At 41.6% G+C, this 21,115-nt stretch overlaps 1 protein-coding gene across 4 annotated transcripts in view; it reads left to right on the forward strand.

Annotated features, from left to right (window-relative positions):
• Window positions 1-8,639: 8,639 nt before the first annotated feature.
• The window catches only part of ZNF516 (zinc finger protein 516), a 63,997-nt gene continuing 51,521 nt past the window's right edge, over window positions 8,640-21,115 (forward strand). For all 4 annotated transcript variants that reach the window (XM_014938721.1, XM_014938722.1, XM_014938723.1 and 1 more), the window contains exon 1: window positions 8,640-10,663. In XM_014938721.1, coding sequence (XP_014794207.1) covers window positions 8,761-10,663 — 1,903 coding nt within the window. In that variant the 5' untranslated portion in view covers window positions 8,640-8,760. The remainder of the gene's footprint in view (window positions 10,664-21,115) is intronic.

Here is a 21,115-nt window from a genome sequence, read left to right on the forward strand (position 1 = left end):
CACTCCCACGTTTTCTGCCAGCTGATGATCCAGTCCCTGTTCTTCTGCAGATAACGCAAAAATTATAAAACTGAGTATTCCCTTGTCATAAAAAAAAATACATTCCCCCCACCTCATTTTAGGATACAAACTGAGCATGTAACAGATCATATTGGGAGGAAAATACCCTGCCCATATTGTTTGAAGTCGGCCCCCACGCTGAAGATTTAAAATGGCCATGTTACAACTCCGTGTCAATTGTTAGGGTTTCCACTGCAAACCAAGATCATTAAATATAAAAGCACTGTTGGATGCTGGGAAGGCACTGTGCTGCCCGTGTCTATGTGCATCCCCACAGCCATGCATGAATAGGCAGCGTCAATGCCATCGATTTGAATAAGGAGGTAATATACAGTATTGAGGTGACTTTGTAACTGACTTATTTTTTTGGTTTGATACTGTCAAAACGGTGGGTGTCTCTTCGACTTTCCTTTTAATTTTTAGTACTTGAGAATACCAAGATGCTAAAGTAACTCACTTGGTGGGTGTGGCCAAATAGGAAAACAACATTGTTCCATTGAAGTAAAATGGAGGCCTTTTTTTGTTTGGTTTTTTTAAAGATTTTTTCGAACTGAAGGTGATGCTTATATTCAGAATTAGAGATGCTATTACAGCATGTCAAAATAAAAGCTTTTGACTTTCCGACATATATCATTAATGACCCTAGGAAAAAAAAAATCGCATCTGCATTAGTGCAGTTCTTGGCTTTTCTAGGGCTGATCAATAATCACATTGTGTATTCATTCCCCCTAGCCCCCCACCCCGCGAGGTCAACTTTAACTACTAGCCTTTATATTTCAGAAAAAGGACATAGACTGCCTTATGCATTAATAATATCAGACTCAGTGTTTCCTTTGGATCTAATTTGCTGTTACCCATCAAAAAATCAGCAATGTCTCTTTTTAAATTTTTTTTATTTTTAATTTAAATACTGTAGCTATCTTTTTTCAGGAGACCTTTTCTCCTCTTCTGCCTTATAGGGCTGTATTGAGAGGTCTAGGTAGGAACTGGACTGAGGATGCTGAAGTTTGCAATGGTTTTGCTATTTAAATGGATCTTCTCTTGATTGTATCGTAGCATGTGACAGTGACAATGGGAGAACAACAATTTCAGGGCCCTGTGTCTGGATGGTAACACAGCTGCTGCAATAAAGTCTTGTTATGGTTGACCAGTCACATTTGGACAGTTATTTCTAATTAGAAGTTCTTATTAACGTTGTGTTAGAAAATAGTTTGAAGCAAACTGGGAGATATTTGGATGAAGTTAGTTCATTTTCTTTTCCTTGCCTTGAAAGATTAATGTTGCTTTTTTGTTTTGTCCTGCAGCCAGAATAAGTAGTCTTGAAAGAATCTTGCCTTTAAAATAAGCTTTTTCATTTTGGACTATAATGTAGCGGTCTCCAGCAACTGCTGTAAAATAAAGGGTTATTGTGGGTAGTTCTGTCAATGTTAGACATCCCCACTAGTCTAAGTCTTGTGACGGTGGCATTTTGTGATTTCTGCATTGTTGGTTTTTTTTTTTCCATGAAAGTACTAGTGATACTGGTTCCCTTTTATTCATTTCTTCATATTAGAGGGGAAATGTAGTTTGTTCATAATGGATTATTGATTGGTCTGCGAACAGCAGAAGCCCCAAGGCCTTGTCATCAATGGTACTTACTCTCCCAATAGTGAATGCATCGCTTCATGCAGCCATTCGCAACCCCAGTCTGTAGAATATAAGCCCGTAATTGTTGCTCTTGTGCAGCACAGTTTTTAGGGAGAGGAACTCTTCATTGTCATTATGGGATTTTCCCCCTCAATTTGTTCAAATAATAGTCCCTTTGTTTTGGTAGCAAGATAAAGCTTGTCCTGGATGTTAATGATATATTTCAATTCATTGCTGAGAATACTACAGTGTAACTAATAAAGTACATTTCTTTGTCTCCCGGAAGACAAACAGGCACAGTATGCTAAAACACAAAATATGTACTGAGTGGGTGACAGCTCTGTGTTTCTCAACATACCCTCTAACAGCACAAAAGCAAACTCCCGCCCCCTGTTCCTGAACCGCTTCTTCAGGAGCAACAAAAAAAAAAAAAAAAAGCTGGGTTCTGGCCGAAAATCTGCTGACTTTGTTTTGATCACCTCACTGCAGATGCCTACCTCCAGCTTTTTTAGCATTAGTGTTTTTATCTTTATTTTGGTGTATTTTTACCCCTGCTAAGGGTGTGGCATCGCTTGAGGAAGGCCTGACTCTGCTTTCGCAGCCCTGGCTGCCGCGCCGAAGCCTGCTGCAAAATGTCACTATCTCACGGAGGGAGGAAGGCACAGAAACACATGATGTATTTGGAGAAGCTCAAAATAATATCTCAGGGTTCAGGCAGCAAACTTTTCAAGTGGGAAGAGCTTCCCCAGCTGCCTGGAAAGGCTGGTTTAAAGTAATTAAACAAAAACAAAAAAAATTGCAAAATGCTGCTGAAGGACTTTACGAAGCCTAGGCGGAAATAGACTAATAGAAATTCCTTGTTTGTTTTTCCAGGAGCTTTTTATTTTTCCTTTCCAGTCCTGTGTCAGTTTTGGCAGGCTTAAACAAACTTCAGGAGGTCTGTTGTCAAGATTGCTGCTTTTAATAACTGAATACGTTTGAAAATTTGACAGTCTTCTGCAACTGGCTCAGTGGTTTTGGATAGCTTTTTACTGGGTTAGTTTGGATTACTCTCAGAAAATCAATTCAGACCTTCATCTAATGGCAAGTTTAGTCTGTAAGTTGCAGAATGCCAGGATTTCCTGGAAATTCAAGTACGGGCTTACTATTTAAAGATACGCTTGCTCATCTACCCTCTGGTGTAGTTTAAAGGATGTTGTCGGCTCAAGGCAGTAAAGGGTCTATAGGCTAGTGACATGGTCCATAAGAGGCATTTTGGTGGGACTGGTACCTAAATGAGGATAGTAGGATTGAGCCTTTAATCAAAGCTGTGGCCTGGTGTCCTTCGTGGAGCGTGGGTGTCCAGAAGAAGCCATGTCCCCTCACAAAGTGAGAAGGAGGGTGTGCAGGTAGAGTGAGGCTGGTGTGTGCGGAGGGTGGTGTCTCTACAGCGTGGGGAGAAAGGTCTCTGTGGTTCATTGAGCACAAAAGCAGCTGTAAAACATTCTCTCTTGTCCACTCTTTTCCTGCACTTCCCTCTCTTCTGGCCTCTTCACTGTGAACAGCAAAGTCTGTTTGGCTTGAGGGCAACCCGAGCCTTCTCAAATCAGGAGAGATTTGCTCTCCAGGTTGCTGTTCTTTGAAAGAAACAACTTTCTCAAATTCACATAAGTGTTTACGTCCTATGTCCCATCATTTCATTATCTAGAAGGAAAGATCACTCCTCACAGTGTGGTATGAGGGGGTTTTTTTGCCTTTTTTTTTTTTTTTTTTAAGTCGTCGTTGCTCTTGGCAGAGTAACATGGTGGAGTGATTACAGTGTATATTCAAACCTCTTAGAGATTAGAAAAGCAATATTTCTCCAGTGCATTTAACTTTCAGATGGGACTTGAAATACACCCAAACTGAAAGCAGTTTGTTTTTTAAATATACATTTTACTATTTGAATACGTCTGTGTAGCTTCCCAAATTGTATATTCTTGTTTATGAGCTATTGAAGTGTTTAACTTTCTTGCTACTGCAGCCTGTGCAATATGATTTTTAAAGTCTGGTTTAACTGAAGAAAAAGCAAAAAAAAGAATGTGTAGTTTTCTGTGTGTTGGAACAGGAATAATTTTCTTCTATGTTCTTCTTTCTTCCTGCACTGCACAGGATATTTGTCTGTAAGAAATTAATTTGCAATTACTTTTTCAGTGTAACATCCCTTGTGTTCTATTTTTCACTCTTCTTGTGTATTTTCGATTTTTTCATTAATTGCTTCTGAAGAGACACAAAGAGGTTTTAAGACCTTTTAAGGGTCTCTCTGGCCCCGCGGGGAGTCCTCACAGCATATCTGGTCCTCTTCCAGAACGTGCAGGTGGCATGAAGAGAAAAGCAACAGGTATTTCAGCGTGCTCCTGTTTTATTTAAAGTTCTGTTGCCCTGTGCTTTTACCCATGCTTCACTTCAAGGCTGTGTGAGGGTCTTGCAGAAGTTGTGAGGATGGTGCAGCTGTACACTGTCTTAACTGCTGCTGGACAGGCCACTGTGGCCTCAGTGGGGAAGCTGTGGCTGATGCTGGGAAAGGCACTGGGGTTCCATGGTGAGAGCAGGTCACTCTGGGCAAATGCATTTTTCTCAAGCCAAGAACTCTATTAAAACCAGAGAAGTTTTGGTGCCTAAGTGTTTGAAATAGTTCATTGGTTTTCCACTGAGAGGGTGGTCAGTCACTGGAACGGGCTCCCTAGGGAAGTGGTCACAGCATCAAACCTGTCAGAGGTCAAGGAGCATCAGGATGATGCTCTTGGTTACATGGTTTAGTTTTAGGTAGTCCTGTGAGGAGCAGAGAGTTGGACTCGATGATCCTTATGGGTCCCTTCCAACTTGAGATATTCTATGATTCTGACAAACGCTTGGTTTAAACTTGGAGGAAAGCTTATTTTCCCTTGAGGGGGAGAATAGAATAACATTATTTGTGTTTGTTCCCATCCAGGTTAAGGCAAAGACTCTCTGTGGGGCAATGAGTGTGGGAACAAGGCTTATGACTAAAACACTCACCTGAGCAAAGGCATCTCCTAGTGTGCCACCCCTCCTGTTCTGGGGTCTTTGTTCATGTTTCTCATCCACTTTGCTTCATATGGCAAACCACTGATGATAAGTGCCTCGGTGTATTTTATGGGGGATGAAAATGTTTCTGTGACACTGGCCAGTGGCTTCTAACGTGACCCACTGATGCCTAGTTCCACAAAATGAAGCTGAGCCAGTTTGTATGCCCCTTACAACAGAATATCAAACTCCCCTCCAAAAAAAAAAGTTCAGCGTTTAGCATAGGCTGCAATGCCGTTAAAACATACAAAATATTTTTGAAGACTCCTTATTCCTTTACACTTTACATTCACTTGCATGTCTTTATGGCTTGCCTCTGTGCTAGTGGGGATCTCCGTTCTGTGACAGCCTGGGAGAAGTCTGCAGGCTGGATGTGACCCTGCTGTGAATTCTGTGTGACAAGCCGGTGCTAAGGAACTGCAGGCTGAACTTGGACCAAAGCCACTAAAGGTTACTGGTTACCGCCTGAAATTAGTTAGAGTTGAAACATTTTTTTAATAGCCCTAGGGTTGCTGGAGGTGGCCGTGTTCACTGTGTGCTGAAAGAGAATTATTTCGGAATACTTTCAAATTTGTAATTATTTCAAAATACAAATGTTTTTGTTATTGCCAGAAGGAAACAAAAATAGCTATGGCAAAATTTTAATCACAGTGGAAGACTAATCAGTGTGGTTTGATTTTACCAGTTGATGTTTTCCATCCCTTGTGCCATCTTTGATGTTGAAATAATTGTTTAATAATTAATATTAAGGTGGAAATTGTTAAACCAAAATGTTATTTTCTATTGGTAGGATTCCTTAAAAGTGTTGTTTTCCTCAGTTTTCACATTCAGTCTTCTGAATTGAAGCCTTTTTCAAAGTTGTCATTTTTGTTTTGTTTTTGCTGCTTCTTTCTGATGAACGCTGGCTTTGCTGTTCTGCAAAGAGCCCCTCTAAAAGAATTGCTTTTAAGTGGCACTCAAATGATGCGAGGAGGGAGTTGTAAGTTGTTCTCATATGTCAGTCAATTTACCAAAGCCTAAGGGAGACCTCCACACACCGTGTAAAGCAAACTCAGATTGGGTGAACACCCTTCCTCCCCCTGGAATTTCTGTCTGTGGAAGATCAGACTTGAAGTTTTGTGAGTCTTAAATGAGCATGAATTCAAATAATTCAAATCTAGGAATACCTTATTTCAACTTTTAAAGTTATAAATTGCGGTGTATTGGCCAAGCTAAAATAATGAGGATGAAGACATTTTCTCAGAATATTATGGTGAAGACAATAAGATTTCCATTAAGTATTTTAGACTAACAAATTAATTTGGTAATTTTTTAACTCTGACTTGTCCTTCCCTCAGGCCTAATTTAATATAGGACTAGGGGGATCTCCTGCAAGTGGCTAATATCCCTCTTATAAGTAATGCTTTCTTCATATCCTTATTTTCATAACGAAGTTTCATTAATGAAAATGCTATAAATAATTAAAGGGAAATATGTCAAGACTAAACACAGGGAAGCTATGGCCAAGTAAACAAAGGAACTCTGAAGCTTTGGATTTATATGTGCCTGAACTGCTGCATACAGCATTTTTGTCTAAGTTTGGCTCTTAAAGCTCTTTTGAACTTTCAGACAGGAAACACTGTAGAAAGTTGAGTTAAAATGGGACCTACATTTGAAAAAAAAAAAAAAGCTGGTAGTCTAAAAGTCAGCCTGCCAATAAGCAGTGTTCTTACTGGTGTAACCTGTAGTAAATGCAGAATGTGGAAAAAACATTGTATAAAATACCTTGGAAAAATCCGTCCCCAAAGCTTGCTGTCTTTTTTTTCTATGATGATGCAGAACATTTCAGAAAAAGCTGCTGCTTGTTCAAGTATACTATTGTGTTGGATGCAGGAAGCTACCCTGATGTTTCTTTTTATGATTTAATGAGTGTTAGGTTAAGTCCTTAATTATAAGACAATATGGGTTCTTACCTGGCAGATTGAGATTATGGATCACGTAGATAGGATGTTACTCTGAATCATTTCATCCATCAATATGCGGTGTAACTGCATTCGTATTTGCTGATTGGCATGTTTGTACCTTCTGGTATAGCCACAACTTCAGTGACTGCCATCCTTTACATACTGAAGGAGCTTCTTCTGAGGCTGCCCCTCAAATTGGTTTTAAATGGCTAATTTCAGAGATGAATGTAAGTAATCTTGTTTGTAAACTTCCTGCTCATATGGACTTCTGAATTTGTGATATGCTGTGATTTTTTTTTCCAGTCATAATAAATTAGTCATAATGTAAAAATGCTTCATTCAAGAAATGAAATTGCATTTGTGACATCCCTTAGATATTACTGTCAGCTCTCTGAGGAAAAGGTAGTTTGGGTAGATGCTGTTGATAACTTAACATGCTGAACAGATACTAGATATGCAGAAAATCAACCCCAGAAATGAATGGTCTTGTAGCAAATAAGAGGACTAGATTAATTTAAACATAATGAAGTTTTTCTATAGTGCTTAGCTGAGATGAGCATTGCATCAGTTTTACCTTGCTTTTTGTTAAGCTCATGCTGGTAATGTGGGTAGACTATTTATTTATATATATATTGAAGAGACTCTGAGGTGAATACAGTGAGAAACCTTAAAATTTGCAACTGCAGATCTGTAGCTCTATTTTTTGAGTCATAGGTGTCGAGTGATGGATGTGTGAATACATAGTTCTGTTATTGCTCTGCATATTTTTAGCTACGTTTTAAGAAGCTGATGTTTTCTTTGTGTAGTAGTAGATTGGTTCTGTTTATTAGAGAATACAGTATTCTTTGATCTTAGTCATGTGGTGTTGGTAGTACTTAATGAGGATAGGAAGGGGGGAAGATTTTTGTTTTACAGTGTGGTAATTGGAAAAGAAAGGGTCTATGGAGATCTTAACCATTGGTTTTTGCTGTGTACAATGTAGAGAATTACTGGTGTGTTGCATCTTGCATTGCTGAGGCAGATACTGACCCTAGCGTTTAGTCATGACAAGACACAAAAGCTTTTAAACTTTCATTAATCTGTTTTGTTAGTCAAAGTTGTTTCTTGTTTTGTTTGTTTGCTTATGGTTATGATTCTGTTTCACTGAGGTGGGTGGTGCTGTGGTTTCCTCTGTGTCTTGTTGACATAAATCAATCACTCACTTTTACGATCATTTGATGCCTGCACACATTATCAGTTTACTTTGTTAGATTGAGACTAAATACTACAATTCAAGGTTTGTTTTTAGTTCATTGTGAATCAGGGAATAACTTTTAGTTTTCCTGAATGCTTTGTCAGGGTCTAGATTCTTGTTTTCTTTCTAATCAAAGTACGGAGCGTCCTCAGTCTCTGCGCCTGCTCTGTGCATGCCACATCAAGCACAGCAGAGCTGTCTGAGCCGCAAAGTAATGCAGTTGCCAGCAGGAATATGATACTTGCTAAAGTCTCTAGGAAAGCCTTTTATCTTTGGCAAGTAAGTATTTTACATGAAATTACACATGATGGTAAAGCCACAGATTTAAAGTGTAATAACTCCCTCAAGAAATGTTTTCCTCATTTAAGGTGTATATTTAGCCACTTCTGCCTGGTTTTAAAATAAAAAATATTTTTAAAGTTTGTCACTTTTTTAAAGAGACTGTGATATCTGTGTATGGAAATGAATGCCCTTTTTTTGGATTTTACTTGTTTATTAATGATGCTTTGAATGCTTGCCATTGAAGTCTAGAATATCAGCGGAAGGAGAAGCTGCTGCTTTTTGGTGCAATAAATTGTAGTATGGCATGTTTCTGAATGCAGGGCGGGTGATGGAAGCTGTTGAGTTAAAAATATGAGTAGGTTTAACTATATTTAAGAATCTACTTCCAGAATTTTTGTACATCTCTGTGATTTTGTTCTTGTTTCAGGTGATCTATGCCATCCGCTTACAGAGCGCACGGAAATAAATCGGTGCTTCGGACTCTCTCGAGCAGCTGAAAGGAGAAACGTTACCCCGAGAATGAAGCAATAAAACATCTCTCTGCAGAACCGTATGATTGAAAACACAGTCCAGCCCTCCTCTGCTGCCGGACATGCTTTTGTCCTCCCGCCCTGCTCACCCAATGTTGCAGTAATACAGATGGATCATAGCAGAGAGGCAGAAATGGAGTTACGGAGATCCTCCAGCCCAGGCAAGCTAAGCAAGAATGACATGGATGCTGACAAGACCATGTGCCACAGCTGCTGCATCTGCGGTAAAAGTTTCCCTTTTCAGAGCTCCTTGTCGCAGCACATGAGGAAGCACACGGGCGAGAAGCCCTACAAATGCCCTTACTGTGATCACAGAGCTTCCCAAAAGGGCAACCTGAAAATCCACATCCGTAGTCACAGAACAGGCACTTTAAGTCAGGGGCACGAGGCGGAGATGGGAGAGGCGCAGCTGGGGGAGATGGGAGTTTCGGAGGGACTGGGTGGATGCACCAGCCCCACGAAAAGCACGTCCGCCTGCAACAAGATCTTGAACGGTACCTCTCAGGTAGATAGCAAGATCTTGTTGAGAAGCAGCAAGAAGGAGGTCACGGAGTCGGTGTCGGCCGAGGAGGATGGCAAGTCCACCTCCTACCAGTGCACCTTCTGCAAAAACAAGTTTGAAAGGAAGAAGGACCTGGAGCAGCACCTGCACCAGGTCCACAAACCGTTCAAGTGCAGGTTGTGTAGTTACATGACCCTGAGGGAGGAGACGCTGTTAAGCCACGTAGAGAAGGACCATATAACAGCTCAGGTCCCAAATGGGGAGGCCTACACTGAGAACTGCAAGAGCGAGTTGAGCGCGGGCGAGTTTCCCTGCGAAGTCTGTGGTCAGGCCTTTAGTCAAACCTGGTTCCTGAAAGCTCACATGAAAAAGCACAGGGGGTCATTTGATCACGGCTGCCACATCTGTGGCAGGAGATTCAAAGAGCCCTGGTTTCTCAAGAACCACATGAAGTCACACGGCCCCAGGACCGGCAGCAAAAACAAACCAAAAAACGATTTGGAGCTCATAGCCACTATCAATGACGTGATACAGGAGGAGACGATTGTGACGGGCCTGTCTCTGTACGAAGTGTGCTCCAAGTGTGGAAATCTGTTTACAAACATGGAGAGCCTGAAAGCGCATAACGCTGTTCACTACCGAGCGCAGCGGGGCAGCGCCGGGGATAAAGCCGAGGGCTTAATGGACGGGAGCCTAAGCTCCTCCGTAACGAAGCAGTTTTTCTTGCAGTGTCTCAATCTAAGGCCATCTGTAGGGCTGGATAGAGTTACAAGAGGACAGCCTGGGAAAAGAGTAGCCGAGCTGGATCCGGTCAGTAGCTACCAAGCTTGGCAGCTGGCCACCAAAGGAAAAGTAGTGGAGCCCTCCGAGTATGTGAAGTATGTGGGATGGGACGAGGCCCTGGCAGACGCGGACGTGACTTACGACAAGGATAAGAGAGAGTATATCCTTGTCAACCAGGAGAAGCGCAAGCGAGACCAGGATTCCCCCAGCTCCTCCGGCAACCCCAAGAAGAAGAGCTGCACCAGTGGGCGCCCAGAGAAAACCACCGGTGCCCCATCAGGGGAGAGCTGCCCGCCTGCCCAGGGGGACCTGGACTACCGCCCTGCTTCACGGCAGAGCCGGCGGGCCACCCAGAACAAGTCCACCGAGTGCTTTGAGTGCGGGAAGATCTTCCGCACCTACCACCAAATGGTGCTGCACTCCCGGGTGCACCGCAAGGAGCGGAGGAGCTGTGGCGAGGGCGGGACGGCCGCCCAGCCCGACCGCTACGGCTCCAGCAGCGAGGAAGGGGACTCGGGCTCCGTCAGCGGACCCAGCACCCCTGGCTCAGCGTCCGCCCCGGAGGACTCGGCCACCTCTGGCCTGGGGGAGGAGGGGGCTGAGGAGAGCTCGGAGGAGGGAGCAGCCGACCCCTTGCTAGGTAAGGTGGCTCCCAGCCTTGTCCCGCTTGCTTTCACTGGTCCCTGTGTCTCCTGGTGTGGGACACAGCAATGATCAGAGGGAGAGATGTGTGAAAGTACTGTGTCCAGTTTTGGGCACCTTACCACAAAAAAGACATTGAGGTGCTGGAGCGGGTCCAGAGAAGGGCAGCGAAGTTGGTGAGGGGTCTAGAGAGTAAGTCTTATGAGGAGAGGCTGGGGGAGCTGGGGTTGTTCAGCCTAGGGAAAAGGATGCTGAGGGGAGACCTTATTGCTCTCTACAACTACCTGAAAGGAGGGTGTAGAGAGGTGGGTGTCGATCTCTTCTGCTAAGGAACAGGCGATGGGACAAGACGAAATGGCCTCAAGTTGCGCCAGGGGAGGTTCAGGTTGGATATTAGAAAAATTTTTACACTGAAAAGGTTATTAAGCACTGGAATGGGCTGCCCAGGGAGGTGGTTGAGGCACCATCCCTGGAGATATTCAAAAGACGGGTTGAGTAATGCAGGGTTTTTTTTATGTACAGTTTTCTTTTTTTGTCAAAGTGAGGTTGATGGTTGGACTAGATGATCTTAAAGGTCCTTTCCAACCTAGACGATTCTATGATTCTGTGAAAGCACACAAGGGGTTTAAAGGCAGTGTCTTGGTGTGGCAACTCATCATTTCTGGCACAAGTAATAAAAGTGAGATCAGAGGATGTCTTCATAAGGTGCAGGTGAACTTGTGTTTGGGTGATGGGATACCCGAGAAGCATCTTAGTTGCTTAAATCAATGCTGTAGGGTAGGGTGGTGTCTTCCCTGGGCTTCTCGGGGGATGTTTTTCCCCGATTTATGGGTGTTCCATGCACCATTCTGCCTGTAGCGTGCAGGTGTAGCGAGGGCCTGTGTGGTGTAGCCCCGAAGCGCCTAAACTTGTTAATCGCCAGCATGAGAGGCATCTCTCTCCTCTTCTCTGCTTCGCTTCCCAAATTGTGTTTATAACTCCAAAGGCTATAATTAATCTCTCTGGATTAAAGCGGTCCTTTGAGCCCAACACTACTAAATGGAACAAATTATTCTCCAAATAGCAGCAACGTAAATATTTAAAAGAACACCATTATGAACTTTTGTATCTTTATTTATTTATTTATTTATTTTGTTGTTCACCATTCTTTGTTTATAATACCCTCTTAGAAACAAGATTAGCCATTCTTTCCTTACTAGCCTTGTGCTGTTTTTTTGTTTTCTGTTTGGCGAACAATAATGTTTTCCTCTCTTTTAATTCCTTTTGTTGTGAAGAACATAGTTATCTGTAGAGTTAAACTCATTTTCAAGACCATCGCGGGTGAAGTAATCTGCACCATTGTGGAAGAGTGGGTTTATTCAATTAGCTGTTTTTTTTTCAGGATTTTATATAATGTTGCGCTTTCTCCTGGCTACAGACCCTGCAACAGCAAAGCAACATTTTTCTAGAATTGTGTATGAATAGTTACATGTTTTTCATAAAGTTTTGAAGCAATGTTGGAGATACACACACATATATATATATATATATATTTCTGTCATTAAGCTTCTTTTGTGAAAATCCCATGGTTTTAGGACAACTAAAGTTGGGGCTGCTTGGCTGTGTAACTCCCAAAAAGTAAGACATAGAGGGAAGAGAGCTCTGAAGGATTGAAATTGTAAAAAAATTCAACCCATCTGTTTGTCCTTAAACTTAGAAGAATGGTCTTAAACTTGATTTGCTACGACTTGGATCAAGTCCCTGATGGACAAATTGGGTGCACACTAGAACGGAAACATAAATTAAACCAAGAACTCCACTTTTTTTAATGTTTTCTTGCCCTTTCTGTAAACCACAACTCCAAAAAGTCCTAGCAACAAGCTGACTTAAATATTTTTACCGTGATTACTTGTCCATTTAAAAGACTCAAAATTTGGCTTTCCCACCTACTGTTGGATTTTGTACACTTAAACAAAGTTCCTTATGGGAGCATACATCCTTACTTTGTGTGAAAATCCATCAGCTGCCACCTGAAACACCTCAGTGCAGTTGACACAAGATGCAGTGATAAAACGGCAGCTTTGCCTGGGGTTAAATGGGACTGCCATGTTTTACTGGTGTAATGTACAGTGCCCTTATGGAAACTGCTGTGATGGAAAAACCATCTCTCTGGAGACATGCTGAAAACACGGAAACACTTTAGCACATGATGTTCAAATAGGAAAGCTGTTCTTATGCACTCTCCCTGTTAAGCACTTTATTTTTAACAAGAAGAGCCATCTCATTTCTTTGCCTGTCCCACTTCTTGCCTCAACTCAAGCTCTGAGCCCTTGGTGCAGGAGTGAAAGGTGAGAGTTAAAATCACACAGCAGTTCCTCTCACAGGAATCAAAGTGACTGTCTGAACCAATGTCACTAGCTAACACCTGGAAACCTGTTTCTTTGAGTGCCAAATTGGTCTTTATCTTCTTTAGTTGCAGAGAAGCAGCAAACTGATGGGCCTAAATAAAGGTGCATCTTGGAAAAGGGATGTGTTTGCATTGATGGGCTGGGAGGATGGCGGCTGCATTTTATATTTGCTAATGTCACAGCTGAAGAGTTGATCAATCAGTTAAGTGGCTAATAAGAAACGTTTTAATCTTACAGCCAAGAGATATGTTACCCTTGCCACTTAATAGAGTTTATGTAAATCAAATCACTGGGTCAGTGGAGAGAACATTTTTTACAAGTGACAAAGATTCTTTTGGATTCAAAAGAAAGTTGGTTTTTGGTGTTGGGTTTTTTTGGTTTGTTTGGATTTTTTTTCAAGGAGTTTTCATAGGTCAGTGTCCAAGACTTAAGTTTTACAGTTTTCTCTTTTTGATATGCAGATTTACTGACACTGCCTTTATAGTTTTGTAAGGGACTGGGGTTATTCTGTGCAGCAGGCTGTAGGATTAGTTTTACTCTTCTGCAGATTGCTGCTTTAACTCAAGAGGCTTTCTTGCGCTCCTCTATGAACAGAAACTTAAGATGTACAAAATATAGGCCAAATTCTGCCCTCACGTACGCTCCTGCTAAAATCAGGTGTTCTGGTGTGGCCTCGAAGCACATTTTGTCCTAGAACTGCTGCAGTTTGCTATCCTCTGCTGCAGCTTTTTGTAGTTATTCTTGCTGGTAAAGCGTTTCCATTGAGAGCTGTGGTCCAGCGCCACGGACAGCATCCCTCCCCAGTGGATGAGAGCAAGCAGAGCTCTCAGTTCCTGTTCCTGACATGCCTTCTAAGGTATTATTTTTACTCAGGCTGTGGTCAGGAAAACCTTGTGCTACACATAGGTTACACAATACCTGTATTTTTATTTATTTTTTTTTTTAACTTTCATAGCTTTACTTTTTTCCCCCCCTTTGACACATTACTCTTATCTTGGGTCAGAAAAGGGCCTTGAGGCTGCCAGGCATTGAATGTTGTGGCCTTGACTCAGCTGAAAGTATTTCTTTGTGCATTTCATTCTTAATAATCTGAGAATTCCTGTTGACCCAATGTCTTGCAGCAGGGAAGCTGGCAATGCCCCTCCGCGGTCACGTAGGGCTGGCAGATGTTGGGGCTGGGGAAGTACTGTTTTATTGGGAGAAGAGCAAGAATTGCACCTTGTTTGTGAAATGGGATGAGAGCCTCCAGGGTAGGCACTTCTTTTGCTCTTAATAATCACTAATTTGTTTCTGCTGTTCATGTGAAGTAACATCGTGATTTTTGAGGCACGGGGTTTGCAAACCTATCTTTCCAGCTGCTGAGGTTAAGCTAGCTGGTTACAAAATGTTTTCTATCCTGTTGGAAGGAAGGTGAAAATTAGTTTTCTAGAGTCACATAGGCAGTGTACCGCATGCTACCTGTCACAGAAAGGTGTATGCATGAGGTATATATGCTTTGTGTGACAGCCATGTGGGAAAAGGTGACACAGAGCACATACGCTCTGTTAAGAGCAGCCTTTGAATATTCTTGAGGTCTCCCTGCCTCAGATGAGTCTCTGTTTTTATTTGGCATTCCAGCCATTAGCAAACTGTACCTGAATTTCCACTAAGTTGTGTCCACAGCTGTTTGAACCACCTGTGAGGTGTTGCTCAGCACTTCTTCAACCTGAGGCTTTTGTTTTGTGATTTTCATTTTTAACTTAAAAAAAAAAAACAAAACACCCCAGAGTTATGACTGAGAGAGTAGAGGAGAATTATGCATATGTTAATAAAAGTGGAAGGGCAAATACTCTATTTTAATGTCTTTTAGCTCCTCAGCTAAAATGGAGTTTTAGGTATTCCAAAGAAATAATTCAGCCTGTGTGCATTTTGTGGTTAATATTTTTAAGGCTCAACGCTGGTCCCCTCATTGTCATGGTGTGTTTTGCAGTGAGGGTGTAACCATTTGTTACGTTAGGCTCTACGAACTATTTCAGTCCTGAAATGAAGAAGGAAGTATAATTTTGGGGGCTGAGACTGCTGCTGGCAGGTGGGAAGATGAAGAACAGTGAAAATGATTTAAATATCGCTTGGCGCTCAGCACATGCACAGTAAGAGTAGAGGCCTGTGACACTCCAGTCGGTAAGGGAGTGCCATCAAGGTCTTTTGCGTGCAAGCTCCAGATTAGACAGGAAGTAAATGTTAAAAATAATCTGACGGGGGGAAGAAAAAGGTTGGTTTGTAGGAATAAAGGAGAAAAGTGGTGCTTCTTCTAGCCTGACCTTGTCAGGGAAGGACGGCAGGGAAAGGAGGGGGTGTTGCACCTTAGAGGGAGAAACATCTCCTCCATTTTGTTTCCTTTCTCTCCTGCCTCTTCACTCCCTTTTCTTTTCCTTTTTTTTCCCTTCTGTCAGACTCCTCCAGATTTTTGAAATGCTTTAAGGAGAGACTGATTCACTCTTATTCCACACATGCTGTTTTTATTATGCTGGCTAATGCAGGAAGGGCTGGTTGTGAGCAAGGCCTGTTGCTCTGGGCCCTGTGCGAACACAGCTTTGGGCCCAAGGACCTCATAGTCTGACTAGGTGAGGTGGACACAAGTTGCTGGACCACACAGAATATAAAAAAGCAATGAATACAAAATAGTGGTGCTTGGCCTCATTTGGCTTGTTTCAGGAATGGTGTTGTGGTGGCACTTGCTCAGAAGAAGATGAGCTCCATGAAGGGGTGAGACGAGAGATGGGAATAGGGTGCAGGGAGGAGAGAAAGGGGGATGGAGGAAGGCAGAGAGAAGCTGGAAGGACAGTCCTGAGTGAGGAGACCTCAGTGGAGGGAGCTCTGCCATGCAATGAGGTTTTGAGAAGGAGGGGAGGCTTAAAAGAGGTGTGGGATGGCATCGGGGTTAAAACCCTCCAAGGCAGTGCCGGGGTGCTGGGTGTCTTGCACTGAAGCCCTGAGGGCACTGGGAAGTGGGTAACTCCCAAAAGGATTTCCACGTGAAAATCAGAAGATCTGGAGCCGTCATATGAAGGGGAGACAGCAGCAGGAGCTCACCTTGTCCACACCTGCCAGGGAACCCACTGGCTTGTTCTTGTAGATCTGCTTACAAGTCTGAACTCTCAGCACCTTCCTGGGTTTTAGTCTAAGCGAAAAAAAAAAAACCAACGAAATTAACAAGAGCAATGCTTGGTTTTGGAGCTGGTTTTGTTTGTGCTTGTTACATTTTAAAACCTCTTAGAAATCCATGGCCAGACACTGATTTAATGTCTTCATTAGTAAAAGGAAGGAGAAGAGACAGCTGTCTGTGAATTGCTTACAGGTTATACAAACTGGGGGATGTAACATGTACCATTTATCCCAGGCATGTTATAAGAAAATCCTACATGTAAATTGGAATGCTTGAATAGAAACATAATGGCATTAGTAACTCTGAAAGAAGAAAAGTGGGAGAGATTTATGAAGCATAAATTTGGACTTTGTGTTGCTCAGATATAAAAAGCTGTAACTTTAATGAAAATTACCTAATTTAATCAGGCTTTTGATTTAAAATAAATCAAAAATAAAAATTTTCTAGAATTGATTTAATTTTCCAGTAAAATAGCAAGGCTGTAATTTGGGGGAGGAGAGGAACAGAAAGAATAAAATAGCTAAGCAAGTAAAAATAGAAAAATAAAAATGTATAATAACTCCAAAGAGGAGAGAAAGATAGTCCTAGTAGATGTTTTCTGTTGTCAAAGGGAGTGCATGAAACACAGCTGCTGGTACCCAGTACCAGGACTTCATTGTTCTGTTTACATGAAAAAATGTTTCTCTGTGTGCAAGGGAAGTCCTCTCCACTATTTAAAAATCAAACATTTATACTATATGTCTTAATCAAATAGTTACACTTTAGATACGTCTCATGCCAGACTCTCACTTACTATAAATCCTACAGTATAATGCCACTGATGGCAGTGCTGTTGGGACATGTTACACCAAATGAAGATCTTGTTTTGTATGTGGAAGCATATTTATTTTGCAGAAAAAGCATACAACAAATTGGAGAATCTTAGTGCTGGCCAGTTAGTAACTACTGTCCCAGGCTTCCAAGAAGTGAGGTAGTTTCAAGGAAGAAAAGTGTCTCAGCGGCTTCTGTTAGATCCTTACTGCGAAGATAAAAATGTTGCACCGTGATGACACACTCCACCAGTTAATTTTTGCATTGCTGAGGAGTGGTTGTTGGAATATAAAACCCCTTCGACTTTTCAACCTCAATTAATTGTTTTGGTTGTTAACACCAGTGGGATTAATGCTATGACTTTCAAATATAGCAGGTTGATGATTTAAATCATAGGGAAAGTTGGGCAGAGGCAAGGATCCTCTGCTTGCAGAGGTAAGAGCCATTAGGCATTGTTTGGGACTTTGCAAAGCTGGAGCTGTTCCATAAAGCAAATTTGGTGCATCAAGACTAGATCAATGAACTAGTTTGAATGTGTTGAATAATACCAGTCAGAAATTTCTCTTTTATATCTACTTTGCTGTAATGCACATAATCCAATCCTCATATGCATAGCGAAGCCACATGCAGTGTGTTACTTTCTCATGATCTGAAGTTTCTCTGCCAAGCACTGCAGGTTGGAGCATAATTTTTGACCAGTACAGGCCTGTGTGTATCTCCACAGCAGCACTTTATTACCTCTTCCCTCCTCTTTGGACTCTAGTACGCTCCTCAGGACTGCAGAGCGTATCTCCTATGTGTGAGTATATTCTGGTGGTGCTGCCATCAGGAATAGCTTTTTGCTTTCATTTATCTCTAACTGTGGAGTGGTATGAATGGGAAGAACTGAGAGAACAGAACAAAACAGAAATTATGCTGATCATTTCAAGGAAATGGATAACAAAAATTCTGGAAGCCAGAGTTACTGAAGGAAGTTTTTTTTGGAGGGGATTCTGTTGAGGGGAGAGGAAGACAGAAGAACTATAGAATATCTAGGGGGTGTGGTTAAAACCTCCCTTGGCACGTATACCTCACACACATGAAGTTGCTTAGCTGATGGTAGGAGCTGTGCTTCAAGAAGCTCATGCAAAAAGTGTTTGACTGGAACAGGGCAGCAATGCTTTGGGATAATGCAGTCGGAACCCTTTAATGCTATATATTGCCCTGACATCATACCAACTAAGGAACGTTTAACGATTGCCCTGTAGGCATCTTGGGTAATTTCCACTATGTGCTTGATTACCATGCTCTGCATTACTAGGTCCTGTTTCACTCGGTCTCTTGTAATGTGGGTGGCCAGCAAGAGTGTTAAACAGTAATTCAAGTTCCTCTCCCAACAGGGCAGGGTGATAGGGAACAGATAACACACAGTCAGCTCAAGTCAGAACTAAGGCTTGCTGGCTGAGCTTGAGATACTTCAGGAGATGAATGATTTCTCATGACAGAGATCGTCTTTGTTGTTGCTCAGAGAGAACTTCTTTTGCAGCATTTTGAAGTTATTAATCCGACTGTTGCACAGCTTTTATTCCTTGCAAACATTTCAGTGGGGGTCTGAAAACATTTTGGTACCGAAGAGTTTTGTGCAGGGTATTTTGATACAGCATGTCAAAGATACTTCTACTGTATTTAGCTTTAATTGTTAGTGTTCCTTTTTTGCAGATTACCATATACAATAACAAGAGACACAGTTAGACAGAAGGATTGTTTAGACAGTTGATTGTAGTTGTAGGTCTGTGATATAAGCGACCAAAGCATAGCTCAGCTTAGAAAATTTGTACCAAGATACTAAGGGAGAGATGATAGGTTTATGCAATCTTTATTTTATCGGTTAGAAAGCAAGGAAATGAGTGTGGTTTCCTAAAGGTAGGTGATAGTAGGATAAACTTTGCTCTGAAGCTTATGTAAGATACCCAAAGCAAGATGAGTTCTTCATACTTCTTCCGCAACTTTTGGAAACATTGTCACAAGAGCTGTTTGTAAGGATTGCTTGTGTCTATGTTTAGTCCTTCCTAAATTGCCATTTTCCACTCCATGCTTACCAAATGCTTGTGTTCTAAAAAAAATATTTCCAAGTGTGTGGAAAGCTATTAGCCATCTTGCTTTCAGTTTGTGCACTCAAAAATACATCTTTATGTCAGTTGCACATGGCTTCCAGTTTTCATAGTTGACTTTTAGCTTTTCTTCAGCAAGTATTGTAAACAACTGCATATAGGAACATGCACTGCACATGTCTGTACAGTAACTCAGCTTTCTCAAAACCCTCACTTCTTGACACCTCCCCTGTCCTTGCTGCCTTGTAAAAGCCAGTTTAGCAATTCTGGTATTTCTTAGTACTGGATGTTTCTATTACATCAAGCTATAGCATGTGAAATACTGCTTTGTGACATTTATAGTCATAAGATCACATAGTGTAGTGGTTTTATTTTCTAGCAGTTTCTGATTAGTGAGTGAGGACTCCCTTCCCCCCAGCTAGTAAAACAAGATTCAGGTAATGAAAATTTCAATGGTAGTGTTTTTAATCTGATTTCCAAATATTTCAGTAGCTCTGTGGCTGTGTTAAGTGGGATTCTACAGATCTGTAAAGGACTGCTAACGAGGCACTTGAAGGTGTCTTTGATGTTAGATCTTTTTGCTGCTGTTAACGTTATTGTTCACAGTTTGCCCTTCATCTGTCTTAAACTGAGAATCACTTTTTCTTTGTCAACAGGTTAGGTTTGGCAGTAGATATTCCCAGTAGATACAGTGGGCTAAATTCTGTGGGAGCTGAAACCTGGTGGAGCTGCACAGGGGATAGAAGTAATGTGTGATTGGTTTGGCTTAGTGTTGGTAGATAATTGTTTTCTGCAGGTGTGTTTTACAAATACAAGTTTTACTAGGTCACTTGACTTCACTTTATTACTTTTTAGCCCAGTAGTCTCATTCAAGTACTGTATGGCTTTAACTTGAATGGGCCTGACTGTTGTACTGGTGAAAAGTCAAGAGCAAGTTAGCTGCAGTCAAGGCAGCACTTTACTGTGAGAGCATCAATAACTTCTTTTTATTCTCAGTTTTCTCTTGATTGCCTACAAGGTTTATCAGCGGCAAACCTGTTTTTTGGGGGAGATGAAAAGCATATATTGTGTTTTTATGGAAACTGTGGAGGAAGACTTTGAGTTTTCCATTATAATTTTCAGTGCTCTAGTCCCTGTATAAGACTTTTGGATCCTTGTTGCACTTGGTATATGACTGCTCTTGTGCCATATTTTGTGACCGATATCTAGATGTTGTTTTCAATTCCTGGAAAGGATTTGTAAATGTGTAGGGAACTTATTTTCATGGTGAATTTGTTTTCCTTGTTTATAGACAGCATGGGTTTGAACTGGCAAATTGCTGAGTGCTTTGGCCCTGATCCAGCAAAACTCATAACTGCTGGCTTGATTTTAAGCATATGAGCAGTCAGGTTGGAATCATTGTTAACTGCTTTGTTGAACCACTTGGCGCCCGGTGCCTTGAGGTTAGAGAAGAATAGAGAAATCTTTCTTTTCTGTAATCGATGCCAGTGTAAATTGCATATCCTGAAGTGTACTGTAGCATACAGACTTTACACAGGATAAGGCATAGGGGAGGAGCAAGTCTCAGAATTGTCTTTTGTGGATACTCTGTTAATGGATTCGGTTACGCTTTAGTGATGCTAAGGGCAAAAATCCAACACTTTATCCTTTTAAAGTACAGAATCGCTATTGAGAAAGTGTCCGTGTGAAAGACAAAAGTACTCTCTCAATTGATGCTTATTGTAACTTCGGTATGAGTGCTTACTTAACATGGATTTAGAGCATGAGATACTCCTCCTAGTACAGGACCCATGGGGGAATATTTGCCCTCCTACTTTTTAGAACTTTGTTTTCTGGGCTGGTAATCTCAGACCTCAGATATTACTTCATTATCTGTGTTACTTCAAGTAACAGAAAAATAAATAGCCACTAAAATTATTTAATTTTGTCATATCACAGGTGTAATTTTAGTCCTATTTGGGAGCCATAAGTTAGGGGTAGTTACTCCAAGTCATATCTTTTTTTTTTTTTTTTTTTTT

This window comes from Calidris pugnax, unplaced genomic scaffold (genome assembly GCF_001431845.1).
Source record: "Calidris pugnax isolate Ruff unplaced genomic scaffold, ASM143184v1 scaffold13, whole genome shotgun sequence".
In the NCBI taxonomy this organism is placed as follows: Eukaryota; Metazoa; Chordata; class Aves; order Charadriiformes; family Scolopacidae; genus Calidris; species Calidris pugnax.